The sequence below is a fragment of the Sciurus carolinensis genome, chromosome 3 (assembly GCF_902686445.1).
Source record: "Sciurus carolinensis chromosome 3, mSciCar1.2, whole genome shotgun sequence".
NCBI classification, from domain to species: Eukaryota; Metazoa; Chordata; class Mammalia; order Rodentia; family Sciuridae; genus Sciurus; species Sciurus carolinensis.
This window is the reverse complement of record NC_062215.1, coordinates 70,919,099-70,936,358: the sequence shown is the minus strand read 5'-3', so window position 1 is coordinate 70,936,358 and position 17,260 is coordinate 70,919,099. Positions and strand designations below refer to the sequence as shown.

Sequence of the window (17,260 nt, the reverse complement as noted above, 5' to 3'; positions counted from 1 at the left end):
CGTGGTGGCAGTGCCTCTTAGACTGGCTGCTCCTCCCTCACTTGGACCCAGGTGCTCAAGAAGACAAGTCTTCAGTTGGAGGCTGCAGCTGGGCTCCTAAGGGGCAGCTTCATTGTCCTCCTGTTCTGCTTGTGCCTGGATTCTTCCAGAAAGGCCGGTGGGCAGGAGGTGGTCGCTGTTGTTCCTTGACTATTGAAGGATATTGCAGGCACAACTCCCAGGTGACCAGCTCCTGGGGGTTCTGCTGAGCTGGCCTGGGCTCCCTGCTGCTCTCCTCGCTCCTCCTCTGCAGGCAGCCAGTGGGGAGGAAGCAGGCATTCCTGCCCCCGCAGAACAGAGAACCAAGCTCATCAGAGCTCTCACCCAGAGAGCCACCTCCCCTGTCTGCCATTCAGACCAAGATGTTTAACCAAATCCAATCATGAGGAAACAAGATATGTACATACCTTTTAAGAGATAACTGGCTTATACTAGTGAAAAATATCAACATTAAAAAAATAATAATTATGCTGGGCATGGTGATGCAGGCCTATAATTCCAGTGACTTGGTAGGCTGAGGCAGGAGGATTGCAAGTTTGAGGCCAGCCTGAGCAACTTAGTGAGACCCTGTCTCAAAACAAAAATATAAAGGACTGGGGTTGTAGCTCAGTGGTTGGGTGACCCTGGGTTCAATCCCCAGCATTGCAAACAACAACCCCAAAGCAAGGTGCATGGAGCTTCCTGGATGAAGGAGCTAAGGGGAGGCATAAAGCTGCATTGTGAGGTCCTGGGGTTCCAAGAGCCTTCTGATGACATCTTTGGGACAATAGGAAACTCTGGATATAGATTATTACATAATAATATATCAATATTAAGTTTTGGGGATGTGAAGTGGGGCTGAGTTTTGTAGCTCAATATTATTCTTCGGAGGTAAGTGTGGAAGCATTTAGGAGTGGAGTATTCTGACTAGCACAATCTGTTTTCAAATGTTTCAGAAAAACATGAGCATGCATGTGTGTGCGTGTAAGAGACAAACGGGAAGTGTGACACAGAGTGAACAAATGTGACAACATACTAACTGCAGGCTTGTGATGGTTTGGATATGGTTGCAGCATGTCCCCAAGCCTTCTTGTGTTGGACTCAATGCCAACTGTGATGTGTCAGAGGGTGGGAACCTGTCTGACCATGGTCTTCACAGGTGGGGCCTTTGGAGGTGAGTGGGATTAGACAAGGTCTTCAGGGTGGAGCCTAATGACTCCTGGTGACTTTATAAGAGAGAACAGAGGACACACATACACACGTGCTTCCTCTCTTGCCGTGTGATGCCCTGTGCCACAAGGCAGGAAAGACTGCCTGTGAGGCCATCATCAGATGCTGTCCCTTGACCTTGGATGAGAACCATGAGCCAAAATAAACCTCTTTCCTTTGTAACTCATGCAGTCTGTGGTATTGTGTTACTGGCAACATAAAAGGAACCAGTCCAGAGCTCACAGTGTCTGTGAACTATTCACTTGCTGCCTGTCATCTGAAGTCCTTCCAAATAAAACTTGAAGAGAGGTCACTGCCAATGGAACCAAGTGGCCTCACCAGTCCTGTCAGCCTCACTTTATCTGGCTGTCATCTTTCCAAATACTGTAGTAAGTGATTAACGAATCATTCCTCTCTGTGGTGATGACAGTCACAGTTTTACTCTTGACACATCTCACTCCATGCTACTGTTCTCCTACGGGGCCGTCTGACCCATAAGAAGACTGCCTGTGCTCAGGGATGCTACTTTCACCACCATGCTGGAGACTGCTCTGCCCCACAGACCACAGCACACGGCAGTCCTTGTCAGAGTTTATTTCATCTGCTAACATTCATTCTCAACCTAGACAAAAACAATTAGATGATTATGACTTGCCTTTCCATTATCAACTCATTTTTTTTGTATGAATAACCAAAAGATTTCTTCTCAACACTTTTTTTTTTTTAATAAGAAGCTATAAATAAATAAAGCTTTAAACGCTCCTGGGTTCAAGTTAAACAGTTCCAGTTCCCAAAAAGTTCAGACTTGTTGATCAGACAGTTCTGCTGTCCCTGGCTCCCCCTCCAGAAGGCGACATCTGCAGGTCTGTAGGGTGCTTGTGACCAAGTTGCTAGCTCACTGCCTGCTTGCTTCTGTCCTCTCAGCCCTGGGGAGGGCCCCTGGTGGGCAGAGTCCTGGAACATCCTAGGTTCTGTGGGCACAAGGAAGCTTTGCCCCCAAAGCAGGTGGCCTGAGTGGGAAGTGCTAGGTTGGAGAGCCGAGGAACTGAGGGCGCCTCAGCCTGGTGATGGCCTGAGATGGGGTTATTTTCCAAATGCAGCAGATATTGAGGAGAGACCCATGCTTCCATGTGAGTTGGGACAGTGGGGCATAAGTTAAAACATATTCCAATATGTACAAAACAGATCCTATACTCAGGCCCGCGCACACAGAAGCACACCAAGGATAGGCCATCTTGAGACTGGGTGCAAACTTCCTGTGGCCTGTGAGACTGCAGGGCCCACACCCCGTCCTTTTCCCTAGGAGCATGCCCACCCCAAAGACAAGCATCAGAACTGATCCCCCCACATTGGCTCAACCTCCCATTAAAAGAGCCACCCCACTAACTCACCTTGGCACCCACCTCCTCAGTGTGGCCACTCACTAGGGAGGTGCCTCTGGGCAAGATGGTGCCCACCCAGAGCCTATCATGCCTTTGGATACCAAAACGTCCCTTGCCCCCTGCCTGTGGCAACTGACTCCTTCATTCCATGGTGGGACAGCAAGGGTGGCCAAGAGAAACCAGGGGCAGGAAAGAGGTCCCTGTCCTGCTTCAAGGTCAGTCTGCAGCCTCTGGGCACATGCACATGCCCTCTGAAGATCCAGTGCCTGGCACTCAGGTGAGGACTCCCCTATGCCTCCTAGAGTGAATGGGGACAGGGCACGGGTCAAGTGTTTACAACATGGCTTTTAGTAGGGCCACTGGCTAGCCTGCGGGGCTGCTAGAAACAGGGCCTGGTCAGCCTTTGTGAGGGGTAGGGAAATGCAGAGAGCCAGGGCTGAGTATCTGGGCACCAGAGAGGTCACCAGAGCTGTTTCTTCCAACCCTAGTTGAAAATCTGGATCTAATATGGTTCATTCTGGCCATCTAGAACTACCAAGGCCCCAGGGTATGGCTCACCAGCAGCAGTTGTGGTCCCACCTTCCAGCCAATGGAAGGTTATTGTACTTTTACACTCAGGGTTGTAGGAGCAGTGGTATGTGAGCCCTTGACTAATTGCCCCAGTGATGGGTTTGGGGCAGAGGATCAGAAAAAACAGGGGTAGGGAGAGTTCTTAACGCCCATGCCCTTGCTGTCTGAGCCTGGTCTGCCTGGGTGGTCGCTCCCAGAGACCAGGCTAGACTGAATTTTGACCATGGGCCAGAGAGAGAAATGGGCTTCCCAGAGGCCACACTCAAGTCTCCTCTGCCTCAGTTGGGGTGGATCCTGACCTTCAAGCAGCTATGGATGGGTGAACCTGTAGTTCCAGTTCTGAGGACACTTGAGACAGCTGCTTGGGTTCCCAGGGATACCTTTCTAGGTCCTGGGGTATCAGGGCTCCAGAGGCTAAAAAGCTTCAGGTTGGTTGCTTGGAGTTGGTTTCTCCTCCCTCCTGGCCTGGACAGAGGGTAAGAGAGTGCAAGTGGTGCATAGTTGATGTGGGACTCATGCCTGACCTGGCATATCCTCTCTCCAATGTCTCTTTTCCAAACTTCTGGCTGTTGTGACAGTGATGTGGGGGTCAGGAGGGCCAAGAGCCAAACTACCCAGAAGCCTTACCATTCCCAACATGCCTGGGGCATCTTAGCACACCTTCTTCTGACCTACAGGGTTGCACACATTGTCAGACCTCTGGACTGTGGCAAACAGCAAGACCTGCCATGCCTGGCCCATCTCTTCCCCACTCCACTTTTTCCAGGATGCATCTGCCTTCTGATGAACGGGTTTGGGATTCTTCCCTTAACAGTTTTGGGTGGGCCCTTTTGTGTGTTGGTCTGCATCCCATGTCACCCCCGCCCCTGTGAGGCCTCCCCAGCGGCTGCCACCACTACCACTTCTCGATGATGTGGCTCATGTAGTCCTCAGTGGGCACACGGCCTGGCTCTTCTGTGTCCTCTCGCGGCAGTGCCTCCTTGGCGCGATGCAATAGGCGCTCCTCGCGGCTCTTGAGGCGCTGCTCCCTGCGCTCCAGCTGCCGTTTGTACTGGTAGCGCTGCTGGAAGAGGTCCTTGGCATAGTCGTAGAGCTGCATGTCGAGGTCGTTGAGCTCCTCGATGCGCCGGATGGTGTCCTCGTCCACCTCCACGCCGCCCGCCCGCGTGCTGTTGTACTGCATGAAGGGCCGGATGAACTTGAGGTTGAACGTCCGCTCGAACAGGTACTGGGTCTTGCGCTGGAACTCGGTCAAGCCGAAGAAGGCCATGCCACGCAGGTTCTTCTTTGCGCTCTCCAGCAGCAGTTGGGCCCGCTTGCCCTCAGGAATGAAGGACAGGTTGTAGCAGCCCACCAGGCTCAGGTCCGCCAGCATGCGCACCTGGCGGTTGTTGGCCAGGTTGTACGGGCAGTCCATGAACTCCTGTAGTGTGCAGCCCGACCAGTCTGTACCCTCGTAGCAAGGTGGCAGCTCCTCGGGCGTGGGCGTGCGCCCATCGCACATGTGCAGCGACGTCTTCCAAGTGGCCCCGCGCTGCACGTGCCGCCACTCACTCAAGTAGCGCGACACAGGGTCTCGCAGCAGGGTGATGTAGTAGAACTTCCTGCAAGGAGATGGAGACCAGGGAGAGAAGGTAAGGCTTGTGGCAAGGTGAGAGGGGAGGAGGCTGGGGATTGAGGAGAGTGGGATTGTGACTACACGGGTCTCCACTGCAGGACCTGGGGCAAGCAACTTCATCCCTGATACTAACTGCTGCGTTTAGCTGTCAGAATGCCATTTCTGAATAGGAAATCCCTCGGGTCCGAGATGTGAAGGAACCTATCCCAGGAACAGAGGTACCAAGCGGGACCACCAAGGGGTGCCCTGTGATGCCTGACCTCTTCTCCTTCCTGCCTAGTGGCTCCTCAGGAGGGACAATCAGACTTTCTCTGCCAAACTTCATACCCAGGTGGTCCTAGACCACCTCCTGGACACAGTAGTTTTCAAGAATTGCCTACAGCTGGATGCAGTGGTGGTGATGGTGTCCATGGATGTATTCTCAGATGGGACACAATGGGGCAGGTAGGCCTCACGCCAAGAACCAGGGCTTGGAGCAAGCAGCCTACCATGTCCTCCAGGATAGGTAGTAGGAGCCCACTGAGACCTTCACATCTCTTAGAAACTCCAGGAGGGGCCCTTCCCATCTGTAGGCCTCCTCAGTGACAGGAAGTGCACCTGCACTGTTCTCATTAAAGCCCCGAGAACACCCAACTTGTTTGCCCTCCTTACACTATGCTGGGAGATGTGTGGGGAGCACTAGTGCCTCTTAGGGTGCGCTGGCAGCTGCCCTAATCTGACCCCTCATTTACCAAGGGGCAAGATGGCCCCAGGGGCTGGGCACAGTGCCTGGCAAGGGCCTAGGTGGTGGAATACCACAGCAGGCCACCCATCCAGAAAACTCCAGGAAGTGGCAGTTCTGAAACAGGAAAGGTAGCCGGCTGATGGTTGCAGGGGCTGACTGCAAGCCAGTCCTATCTGCAGGCACTGCCCAGGAAGACGGCAGATTGTATCCACCCAGTGTTCCCTGGGATCTCGCAGACCCTGGTCATGTCTTCAGGGGCCTCTGGGAAACAACAGGGAGAAAATTTGGGTAGAGGGCAACCCAGGGACAAGGACTCCCAAGTGGTAACTGAGCTGTGGGGAAAAAGGTCTGATCTTTTTGGGGATGTCATTCTTTTCTGGGGCCAGATGGTGGCAGTCCTCAAGGGCTGGAAGTGGGCCTGTGCCTGGGACCTCTGCTCTCCTGCAGTGGCCCATGGTGGACACAACCCCCTGGAAGCCATGGGGGGATCTTGGCATCAGGTGCCCACCAGGACTGAGCCTATAATGGCCTCAGGGGTCATGCCATGGTAGTCTTGAGGAGACAGGGCTGCCTTTCTTTTGGACAAGCTGCGGCAGACACATCCTGGAGCAGGCGTCAGCTTCTCTGCTCTAGGCCCCACCCCTTCACCCTCCAAGACCAGAGAGCAGGTGCCCTCCTGAGGCACACCTGTCCCTCCCTCGGCATCCCATGGCCTGCTATCTGTGCTGATGGCAGCAGCTCCTGGACACATGGTAGCCTGAGGACCAGAAGGACAGAGCATCTATTCCTGGTAGCCCCAAACAGGTGCTCAACAGCCACAAACTAACCATGTGAACAAAGACCAGGAAGTGGGAGCCCAGGGCAGCAGGGTGAGTATGCCCTCACCCCTCAGCTCACACCATGCCGACTTCAGAGTCTACTCAGCTCAGCCAGTGTCCTTGTGGGTAGTGTGTGGGCTGGGGCTGTGAGGTGCTTCTGCTCCTATACCAGGGTACAACGGTGTCCGGCTCAGCTTGGTCTGTGGCACCATCACCCCCAAAGTCTTGGGTGCCAGGGCTGGCCAGCTTGATCCTGTCCCTACCGCTCTCCTGAGCCAATGTCTCTTCCAAAAAACCATCTCTGACAGCAGCCTCTGTCTGAGCCTGGGTGGGATGCACTGCAGCACCCCCGCCACAGGTCAGTTCAGGCTGGGCATCTGGAGATTCCAATTAAACAGAGAGAGAGGTGTAGCTCACACTCTAGGGTCAGGCAGTGAGGAGCCTGAGGCACACAGGGAGCTTGGCCAGCTACTGCCGGGTCTCCAGCTCCAAACCCTGTACCCCGCCTTTCCTTGGACTTCTCCTGGGCAAATGATGGACAGTGTGTGTCAAGTCTTGATCTGTTGGGGGGCACTCATGGGGGAGCAGTATCCACAGCCTGGTCTGTGTCCTGGTTGAGGGCCCAGGTGCTGTGGTTTTCATGGGAGAACTGCAGCTCAGAGTCACCCACAGGGCATGGCTTCTCCTCTTGTCCTGGGGTTTTTACTCTCCCCCAGCTACCTCAGGCCTGGGAAGGTGACAACCAGGGCAGGGGAGGTTGAGGCTTGGTGGCTGTAAGGGCAGAGGAACACATTGAAAGGGAGGCACTGACCCTCTCTGGCACCTGGCCTCTATCAATCACCAAGATGTCTTTCAGCAGAGTTTTTCTCTGACCTTGCTGGCTCTTCCTGCATCCCTGGAGGATGGCAGGAAGAGGGGGATTGGGGACTGTGGGGGCAGGCAAGGACACCACATGGTGGTCTGGGGCCAGAAGATGATCCCTTTCCTATTCTGTTCAGAGGGTCCTTTGAGAACTGCCTTTCTTGATGAAGGTCCCTGCTGAGGCTACCCACCTGTGGGGTTGATGCCCTCTCCCAGGAATACCAAGGCAAATCAAGATGGCATGTGCACCATCAGCTCAGTGAATAGGTCCACGGTGCTGAAACAAACCGCTATGGACATGTGATCTTCCAGTGGTTACTGAACCCCCTGAGGATAAGCCTCTCCCTATGCCTAGGGCTTCTCTCAGTTCTGCCCCGAGTCTTTTTTTGACCATGATCTACAGAGAGCCTATATTCAGTTCCCCAGGCCAGGGTTTGATCAAATGTCCTGTCTTCTCCTCCAGCAAACCTCAATGCCTCCTAGGTACAAGTTACTAGGCTGAAGCATTACCAGCTCCAGCCACCCAAGGACACCAGCCAGACTAGTTATCCAGACTGGATGATTTAGATGGCTGCCCGATCAGGAGGGGTTGGTACCAGGGGGCAGTGGGCAGAAGGGGAGGCCCTGAAATCTGTGTCTTGACCAAATGCTTCAGGAGCTACCTCCTCTTTCCTCTATGGAAAAATGTTCCATTGCATTGGTCACTGAGGTAATGGCATGTTAAGCCATCATGAGATAGCACTTGAATGACAAGAATGAAAGATCTGGCAACAGCTGGGCATGAATGCAGGGCAATGCTAACTCCCAACAGCTGCTTAGGGGATGTGAATGGGGACAGTTATTGTCTAGGGTCTTCACTGGTAAGCTAAGCATGCACACACCCCATGACACCTCAATTCCTCTCCGAGGGAAACAGCTCAGAGAAATCTGGTCAGGAGGTGTGGATAAGACTATTCACAGCAGCACTGCTGGTAACTCCCCTAGACACCCATCATACAGCATGTAAAACTGGCGGCATACTACTCAGCTGTTCACAACATAGGCAAGCGGAGGAATACGATGTTTTAGGGAAAACAAATCAAGAAAACTTCACAGAATGTGTTTATCGTGTTCTTCAAAGTAAACAAAATCTAAGAGAAATTAGTGACATATATATAAAAATTATCAAAAAATGTGAATGATAAATGTGAAAATTTAAGTCAGAGGCTGGTTCTGGGGTGGGGGAGGCCAGGGACGGCACCAGGGGTGCTCATGGTGGCTCTGATCATGTCCTGATTCTGGAGGAGGGCACTGGGGATACAGGTGTTTATGATGATTTATTTCTTATGTACATTATATAAATTCTTCTGTATGTAACAAACATGCTGTGATAAAAGGTTTAAGAAGGGAAGGAAGACAAACAAAATTGAGATACTACAGGGCAGTCCAAGAGGCCCAGCTACCTCATAGGGGAACTGGCCATCTTGCTAAAGCTGGAGCCTCAGTCCCCACAGCTCGCCAGGCCCCTTTGTACCTTTTCTCCTGCTGCTCCCTCTCACCTCCAGTGCCTGGCCACCTCCAAGTCTCCAGCACATCATCTCCCCTCTATGCTGCAGTGGGCAAGGGGTGGGAGGGCTCCTGTGAGTTTCAGTGATCGGGGAATGTTTCCGTTTTGGTATGGTAAGGGTGGCCAGTTGCCAGGTCAGTTGGGGCTGCCCTGTGGTTTGTTAACTAACTGTGATAATGAGCCTGACTGCTCTGTGGCTTCTCCATGAAGGAAGTGCAAGTTTCACTGAGCCCAGGCATCCGGCTGGTGGTTGGTCTCCTCATGAAGAGGGACCTGGGGATGCAAACAGGAGCAGCTCTGACTCCTGGGGCTTCCCTTCGCTACTGCTAACCCAGATGCAGGGGATCAGCAGGCCCTGTTCAGTAGCAAATTATGCTCTTTCAGGGTGACAGGCCCTTGGCACCTTCTATGAGCACAATGCCAAATCATGGTCCTGGCCACATAGTACCCATAGTACTCCACTGCAGGTGTCTGGATGCCTACTGTGTGCCCTCCAGGACCCACAGCCGTCATCCCTCAGTTGGGCATATAATGGTCACCCAATAGTAAAGAGGTGGCCCTGCCCATAACACTTCCTCTGAGCTTCCCTTGCAACTCTGGCTGCTTACAACCACTCTCCAGTCTGTGCCAGGATGGTCCTCTGGCAGCAGCAGACATGATGTGGGGCTCTCCCTGAGGTAGCATCTCTGCAGTTGTGAGTATATTTGTCCACATGGTCACCACATTGTCCCTAGGCCTGTGTAATTCTGGGATAGCTCACACTGCCCAGGGCCATGGGGGGGAGCCTGCTGAGAATGCCAAGTGTCCACATCAGTCTGAGGGCTAGCTGACCTGGGCCAAGGGGCAACATGGGTCTAGGTGGGCTGTACAGGAAGGGATTCATCTGGGAAGGACCAAGAGCAGCCAGAAGGGGAAAGAGCTGTGTTGTATTTGGCCTCCAGCCCTGAAGTTGGCCATGAATTCATACATCTGGGCAGCTTACTGTTATCACTTGGGAACTGGTGGAGTGACTGCTGGACAGTGGGTTTTGGGGTTGGATACACTGTGGGAATGACATGGGGTGAAACAGTAGCCCCTGTCCTGGTGCTTAGATGGCCTGTGCGAAGGCAGGTTCCAAACCTCCACACTAATACTTGACAAAGGACACGCAGTAGCAATGTCCTTGGCTGTGCATGACAGCAGTCAGTGACTTGGGCATTGCTGCCAGGCATTGCTTTGGGAGGGTAGGCATTTCTCCCGTTCCACAGAGGAGGTGTCCCAGGCTGAGAGGAGGGGTATGTTGGCTTTCCATTACCATTTCCAAGTGCTCTGGTTTGGGTGGAGTGGGACCAACAGAGAAAGGGAGGTGACAGCCCCTTGGGGCCACAGGCACCCTTCTGGAATGTGGCAGGGGCAGGGAGGCTTCTCAGAAGTCTCGTGGTGGGGGCATGGCCTTGACTGAAGAAGGAGATGCAGTTGAGGCTAGAGGCTCAGGCAAGGCCAGGCTAAGGAGGGTCTTGCCCATTCTGTAGAAAAATAAGCTCACGTGGGTAATGGCCCAGAATGCAAAATTCACATGGAATTCAAAGATGAAGCACGAGACCTCAGAGAACTTCTGCCCTGTGGAATACTGCAAATCTTTGTGGAAAGCAGCTTCTCCTGACAGCCCATGGGATTTATCGCCTGGATCATGCACTCTGGCATTTAATTATGGCTGGTTTAATGCATTCTTTGACCTTCAGCTGTTCGGACATTTTTGTGGGCACTGGTTTAAATTGCCCTACAATCATGAAAGATCCTAGTGGGTAAGGAAGACGTTTTCTTCTTGAGTCTGTTAAATAAGAATTATAGGAGGTGGCTGTTTAAGACAAGACTCCTACACTGGGCCCAATGGACCACACTAAAAACCAAAATGGAGTGACTCATGCTGAAGTTCTGTATTGCCAAACTCAACTTAGTTGTCAAACTTAGTTGATGATCAGGAGAAGTTAGAAGAGAGAAACAAATTTCCCAAACTGGTTAGTTTCAATGGATAATAAGAAGTTCTCTTTGCCCTCCTTACTTAAAAAAAGTAACTGGATATTAATCAATTATTTTCCTATCATTAGTCTGTCTCCCTGCCCCTGCCTTACACGGAAAGTAACTTTGAAATGACAACCACTCATTGTTTCTGCTTTCTTCAGCCTTCTCTCTCTATAAAACCAACCTCCTATGCTCAGACCACTGGATCACTCATTCTAGTTTATGGAATGAAGTGTTGCTTCACTTTTTAGAATGGTAAATAAAGCTGAGAGGTTTAATTTAAATTAGTTTCGATCTGGTCTTTTGACAGTTCTGAAACTTCCAGGGATCACATGAGGATTGGATCAAGATGACTCTAGCACCACTGAGGAAACTGGGCTCAGAGAGGAGCGCTAAATGACCCCAGGCAAGAGCAGGCAGCTCTGCTGATAACCCGTGATTAAAAAAAAAAAAAAAAAAAAAAAAAATTCTGAGATGTCATGAATCTAATTACAAAGTCGGGATGAGGATGGAAGAGAGGAGAGATAAGGAAATTAGTTAATTGGCTAACAGAGTAGGGCCAAGCCAAAAAGACTGTTTTTGAATTCCTGACTTAAATCTCAGGATGTGGACTAGGTGCCACCATGCCTCATTTACATATAAACCTTTTGGACTATTAACCTCAGTCAGTCCAGAAGCAATACGCGGATTTATTTATGGACTGTGCACCTATCTCAAAACTTTGCCCCTGTTTATCTGCAGCCAACAAGGTTCCATGTGGACAATTTATGTTTTCCTTCCCTCAATTTTCATTATGACAACACTCTTGGTTCTTAGGTCAGGGGATGTATTTCCAACTGCTACCTAACTTTGTTGCTAGCAGCTATGGAAGCTTGTCCCAGGTCTTGGTCCATTTCTGGCTAGCATCTGTAACAGCTCAATAAACCCTTTTTATTTCACAGATCCCTTAGTCTCAAGAGTTTTAGTGAAGGGACTGGGGTGAAACTAAGAGTAGTGTGCTTGCCTAGCATGCATGAGGCCCAGTTCCATCCCCAGCACTGGAAAAAAAGTTTTAGTTAAATACTGGATACAACAGTAACTGGAGAGGGTTTCATTTTCCCTCCTCTGCCTGAGAGAATTGGTTTGACCCAAACTGATGCCTGAATCTACCATTCCTGACCCTTCCTTTTAGAAGACCAGGACTCCAACCAGAGACAAAACCTTAAATCTGGCTCAGGAGACACAGTGAGACACACTTGTAGTCCCAGCTACTTGAGCGGTGGAGGTGAGAGGATTGCTTGAGCCCAGGAGTTTGAGGCATGCCTGAGCAACACAGCAAGGCAAAACAAAACAAAATCAAATAAAAAGACCATAAATCTGGCTCAGGGCACGTGGGAAGTCCAGAGCTGGGGGCACTGTGGCTTGGGGAGGGGCTTGCACAGTAATTCCACCTGGAAAGAAGGGCTGAGCTATGGCCACGCCACATCAGGAGCATGTTTCCTCTAGTGCTGTCTATTCCAGGGAGACATGGAACACAGGAGGAAGATGAATGAGTACACACACTGTGGACTATCCTGAAGCCCACAGTAGAAATACCTGCATCTACCAGAGCAGTGATAACTGCACTGTGGTCACAATTTTGTAAAAATTATATATAATCAGAAGAAATACCACCCAGGATGGTAATGGACTAGTCACTGATTGTTTCAGGATTGTGAAGTTTGGGATTTCCTTCCCAACACTGTATTATAAAAATTTTCAAGCTTACAGCAAAGTTGAAAGTTCAGTAAAAATCTATCAACTCAAATGGCTGACTTTAGCATTTTCTTTATGTATTTCTGCACTGTCTGCAACTATAAATTATACGTTGAGCATCCCTAATCGGAAATTCAAAATCTGAAATACTCCAAAACCTAAAACTAAGTACATACATGATGCCACAAGTAGAAAATTCCACATCTGATCCCTGTCAAAACCCAGGCACACTGAAAATACTCTATAAAATTAACATTCAAGCTATGTATATTAGATGCATATGAAACAAATGAATTTTCTCATTATGTATGTACAAATATTCCAAAATCTGAAATCTAAAACACATCTGGTCCCAAGCATTTTGGATTAAGAATGTTCAATCTGTATAAAAATAACTAAAGTAAGTTGGGTGCAGAGGCACACACCTATAAACCTAAGAACTCAGAGGGGCTAGGGCAGGAGGATCATAAGTTTAAGACTAGTGTGGTCAACTTAGTTTCAAAAAAAAGGTGGGGGAGGGTTTGGGAGTTAGATCCGTGGTAGAACATCCCTGAATCAGTCACACTCATACTCACTCACACACACACACACACACACACACACACACACACACACCATGCTCTCCCCGATCCCCTCCACGCAAAAAACCCAAAAAACAAAACAAAAAAAGCCCCACCAACATCATGATTGCAAACTATCCCTGTTGCCTGGGATGGGATGTCATGATGCAAAAGGGCTGTGGAAAGGGTCAGTTTCCCAAGTTCTGCTTTCAACTATGCTTTTGGGGGAAATGTAGCATTTTATTACGGTACGCTGCCTCCTCCGGCTGTGCCTCCTGCTCGGTCCAGGGGAGTGACCTGGGACATATCATGAATAGGGTATATGAGTTCTAAACTCAGATCCTAAAAGAGGCATTTTTCTATCAGTGCCAGCAGAGTCTCACCCCCTCCTTTTGAGTGAGAATGCTGTTATTTAGTCAGAATGACAAAACAGTTTTTAAAAGAAATACTGCTGCATTACTTTTGATGCAGGCCCTGGAAGGAAACTAATGCTGTGGTTCACAAGAAGAGTCCACGGGTGCTAGTTTCAATTCCGCAACAAGAACGTGCTGCTGCATTCTCTCTCCCAGGATAGGCTTAGCAGGGTCACAGGGTGGTAGGAGATGCTCTGTGAGGGGCGCCATGAATCCCTATCCACCCCGTGTACCTGGTCTCCCAGGACCCAGGGGACCCTGCACAATGACAAAGTCCACACCATTAGGGTTACATTCAGATGACTGGTTTTAAAAAACCACACTCCAAGGGTATCAGTAATTCCGAGGGCAGAGATAGGTCATCTGAGGAATGCTTGGGTGCTTGGAAGCAACCAACAATGGTACTCTGCTTACCTAAGCCTGTTGTACTGCTCCCCACCCCAAGGCTCACGGGCATCAAAGAGCAGGGGAGTCATTCTCTGAGGTAAGTGACCAGACTTCACAGAGGTTTAGAAACGATGACATTCAGGAGACTGCCTAAGGCACCTGGGCCAGCCCCTCATCAGTACAGCCTGCTGCCAACCCACCAGGTATAAGCTGCCTTTGCCCTGTGATGGCCTTGGTGCCCTCAACTCCTGGCAGCACTAAGCAGCCCAATTCCTGCTTAGTTCCTTAGAAAAATGTAAATCTGACTGAGCACAGTGGCATATGCCTGTAATCCCAGTGGTTTGGGAGACTGAAGCAGGAGGATCACAGATTCAAGGCCAGCCCAGGAAACACAGCAAGATCCACCCCCCGCCCCTTGGTACTAGGTATTGAACCCAGGGTGCTTTACCACTGGGCTATATCCCTAGCCCTTTTATTTTGAGACCGAGTCTTGCCAAGTTGCTTCGAGTCTTGCTAAATTGTTGAGGATGGGCTAGAACTTGTGATTCTCCTGCCTCAGCCTCCTTAGTTGCTGGGATTACAGGTGTGTGCCACCAGGACTATTAACAGTAAAATCCTGTCTCAAAATAAAACATAAAAAGGGCTGTGGATGTAGCTCAGTGACAGAGTGCCCCTGGGTTTAATCTGCAGGGGGTGGGGGGTGAAGGAAAAGAAAAAAAGAAGAAAAAAAAAAAAAAAAGAAAAAAATAAACATGTAAGTCTGATTTTGGCTTTGAGTCCCACTGTGAGGTGGAAGCCATGTGGGTCCAGCTATCTCCTCCTCCTTCCTGTAGCAGGAAGGGGAGAGCAGTGTGAAGATCCCCAGGGCTGTAAGGCTGTGTCACCTCCCTGCTAAGAGGGCTCAGCAGCAGGTGGGGGAGGAGGCGAGGGGCACAACCCAGAGGAGAGGACCTGCTCCCAAGCGGCATGAGAAGATATGCTGGCAAACAGGTTTCCCACTGGCACTGGCCCAATAACCTGCGGCTCGCCTCCTTGCACCTGACTTGTGCGCAGGATCAGGTTGCCCTTCTTGGTCCCTGCAGGAAAATCCAGACTGCCAACTGAGCTGCCACTGGCAGGCTGGGGAGCCCCTCTCCAAATGCAGGGTTGAAAATGCTGTTCTAAAACTGTCCCTTCCTGGTAACATCCGCCCAGTAGCAGTGGTTATTTTTGTTGATTAACTGAATCTGCTTCCAAAAATACCCAGGTCCAGGCCTCATGACATGAGAGATCAGGTGCTGTTGGGCACAGGTGTGGGCAGCGCCTGCCCATGAGCTTCCTGGGAAGGCAGGGCTGCCCAGCCTTCTCCTAGGGTCCCCTTTGCCTTGGAAACCCCAGGGCAGACAGCACGTGCAGTTGGCAGAGCCCTTGACAGCCTCATCAGTTGGTGCCAGCCGGATACAGGAAACTGACAGTCAGAGGGGCAAATGAATGGCCCAAAGTCCCCTGGGTTCTGGAGGGCCCCAGCCTCTGTCTAGCCCCTGGTACACCAACCTTCCTATAGGAAGGGAGCAAGGGTCTAGGGCAAATCCCAGACACAGCCAGGTACAAAGAAGACCCCTGGGTCCTGGGAAGGATGGGCTGGCTGGGGCCCTCCTGGCCTCACACATCTGCTCCCTGCCTCACCTGTCTCTGGCAAAGTGGGGAGGGCTTCCTTGGTCCACCCAAGTAAGCTGAATTCTTACGATGGTGGGAAGAGTCTAAGTACAAAGAGTTGTGCTCATGTATACGGTCCTCAAGAGACAGGTTTAGGAAACAGCACAAAAGTCCCCAAGGAGGAAGCAGCCCAGGAGATAATTCCCAGCCAGGTGTGACTGTGTGACTAAGTCTGGCCATCAGGATGTCCTTAGAGACAACCTTCTTTGTCCTGTTTTTCTCCTGCTGGCTGGAATGTGGATATAACTCCTGAGTACCCTTGGTCATCTTGGACCGAGGCAGAAGGTTCACTTTCTGGGGTCTGATGGAGGTGAAAGATTCTGAGTCCCTGGAGTTTCCATGGCTGAACCCCCAGCATGTCCTGCCTCTGCTAGCCCTCCTTTTTAAAGGGTGGGAAATTGTTGCCACTCATTTTGGCCTCTGTACCTAATCCATCTACTCAGAGTAAGGTACTAAAGACCTGGGCATAAGAGGATGAGCTCTGGGGGTTGGGGGTTGGGTCAGTAGGGTCTGTGTATCAGGGTGGCAGTAATGACCAAATTAATTACTTTACTGAACTGCTGGTGCTTTACCTGGTCATTCTGAACACTCACTGACACCCTATTGGCAAAAATTATTCCTATTTTGCAGACAAGGAAAGAGTTCTAAAAAGGTTTAAATGGCTAACTAAGGCCACAGAGTTGGCGGGGCAGTGTGGGTGGAGCCCAGGCCCACCTGGACCTGGGCTGTAACTGTCTGGTGAGAACTGCTCACTGTTGGACCACCACCTGGCTGGTGCAGCAGGTCGACCGGGACAGCCCCGTGAGCAGGTAAATTTGTCCACTAGCCCACCTGCAAAGCTGGTCTAGGCACCCTGCTGACCAAGGTCCAAACTAGGGTCAGGGGTGGCAGTGTTTTTAATTTAGTTTCCTTTAAAGCACAGTGAAATTAGTGAAGAGGCAGAGAAGCCTGCCTAAAAAGTAAAAACCACATCTACACCGACAGTGAAGACATATCAGCACTGGGCTGAACGATTCTAAACAGAAACCAGGACAGTCCTGGAGTGACATGGGGACAGAGGTCACATCCTGGACTTTGACCCACCATGCACAGTACCTTGCTGTGGGATGCTGGGTGGGCCACCCACTCTGGCCTGGACAGGTTCTTCTCTGGTCACACACCCCATGGCCCTACCCTACTGGGGACAGGGAAGAAGGCTTATGGTAAGAGATGCCAGCTCACCTGGGTGGAGTCCTAATAGCACTTTTGCCCCCTGCTGGGAAGGCAGCTGGGTGGAGATGTAGAGGCAGGAGGGCGTGCACTGTCCCTGCAGAAGCCTCAGTGAGCCACCTCCTCAGGGCCTCTTCAACAGCTCCACCCCATTCCCAACTCCGCCACTAGGTCCATCTGTCAGGCCAGGGTGGGAATCCAGGTCAGAAGCCTATGCCACTAGGAATCCCACCTAGAGAGAGTGAGCGTTGTGGAAAAGCAGACGGCCCAGCCCAGAAACCTGAGCAAACTCAGGCTCCAAGCCACCCCAGCCTGACAGACCTCACTGGTCACCTTATCTGGGTCTCTGACACTCAAGGGACCAGTTCTAGGGACAGGCTTACTGAGTCCACCTCCCCTGTCATACTGTCTCTACCTTGACTCACTCAGCACCTCCAGGTCACCTTTCCAGCAAACGACAGTGAGGTCCACAGTTGTGTGATCCTGGGTGGGCCACACTATAAACCCACTCCCAA

General features: G+C 51.0%; 1 protein-coding gene across 1 annotated transcript in view; it reads right to left on the bottom strand.

Moving 5' to 3' along the window:
- Positions 1-1,806: 1,806 nt before the first annotated feature.
- Hs6st1 (heparan sulfate 6-O-sulfotransferase 1) overlaps positions 1,807-17,260 on the bottom strand; it is a 48,867-nt gene continuing 33,413 nt past the window's right edge. Inside the window, exon 2 of the mRNA XM_047546262.1 lies at positions 1,807-4,783. Within this exon, the coding sequence (XP_047402218.1) occupies positions 4,075-4,783 (709 nt within the window). The 3' untranslated portion in view covers positions 1,807-4,074. The remainder of the gene's footprint in view (positions 4,784-17,260) is intronic.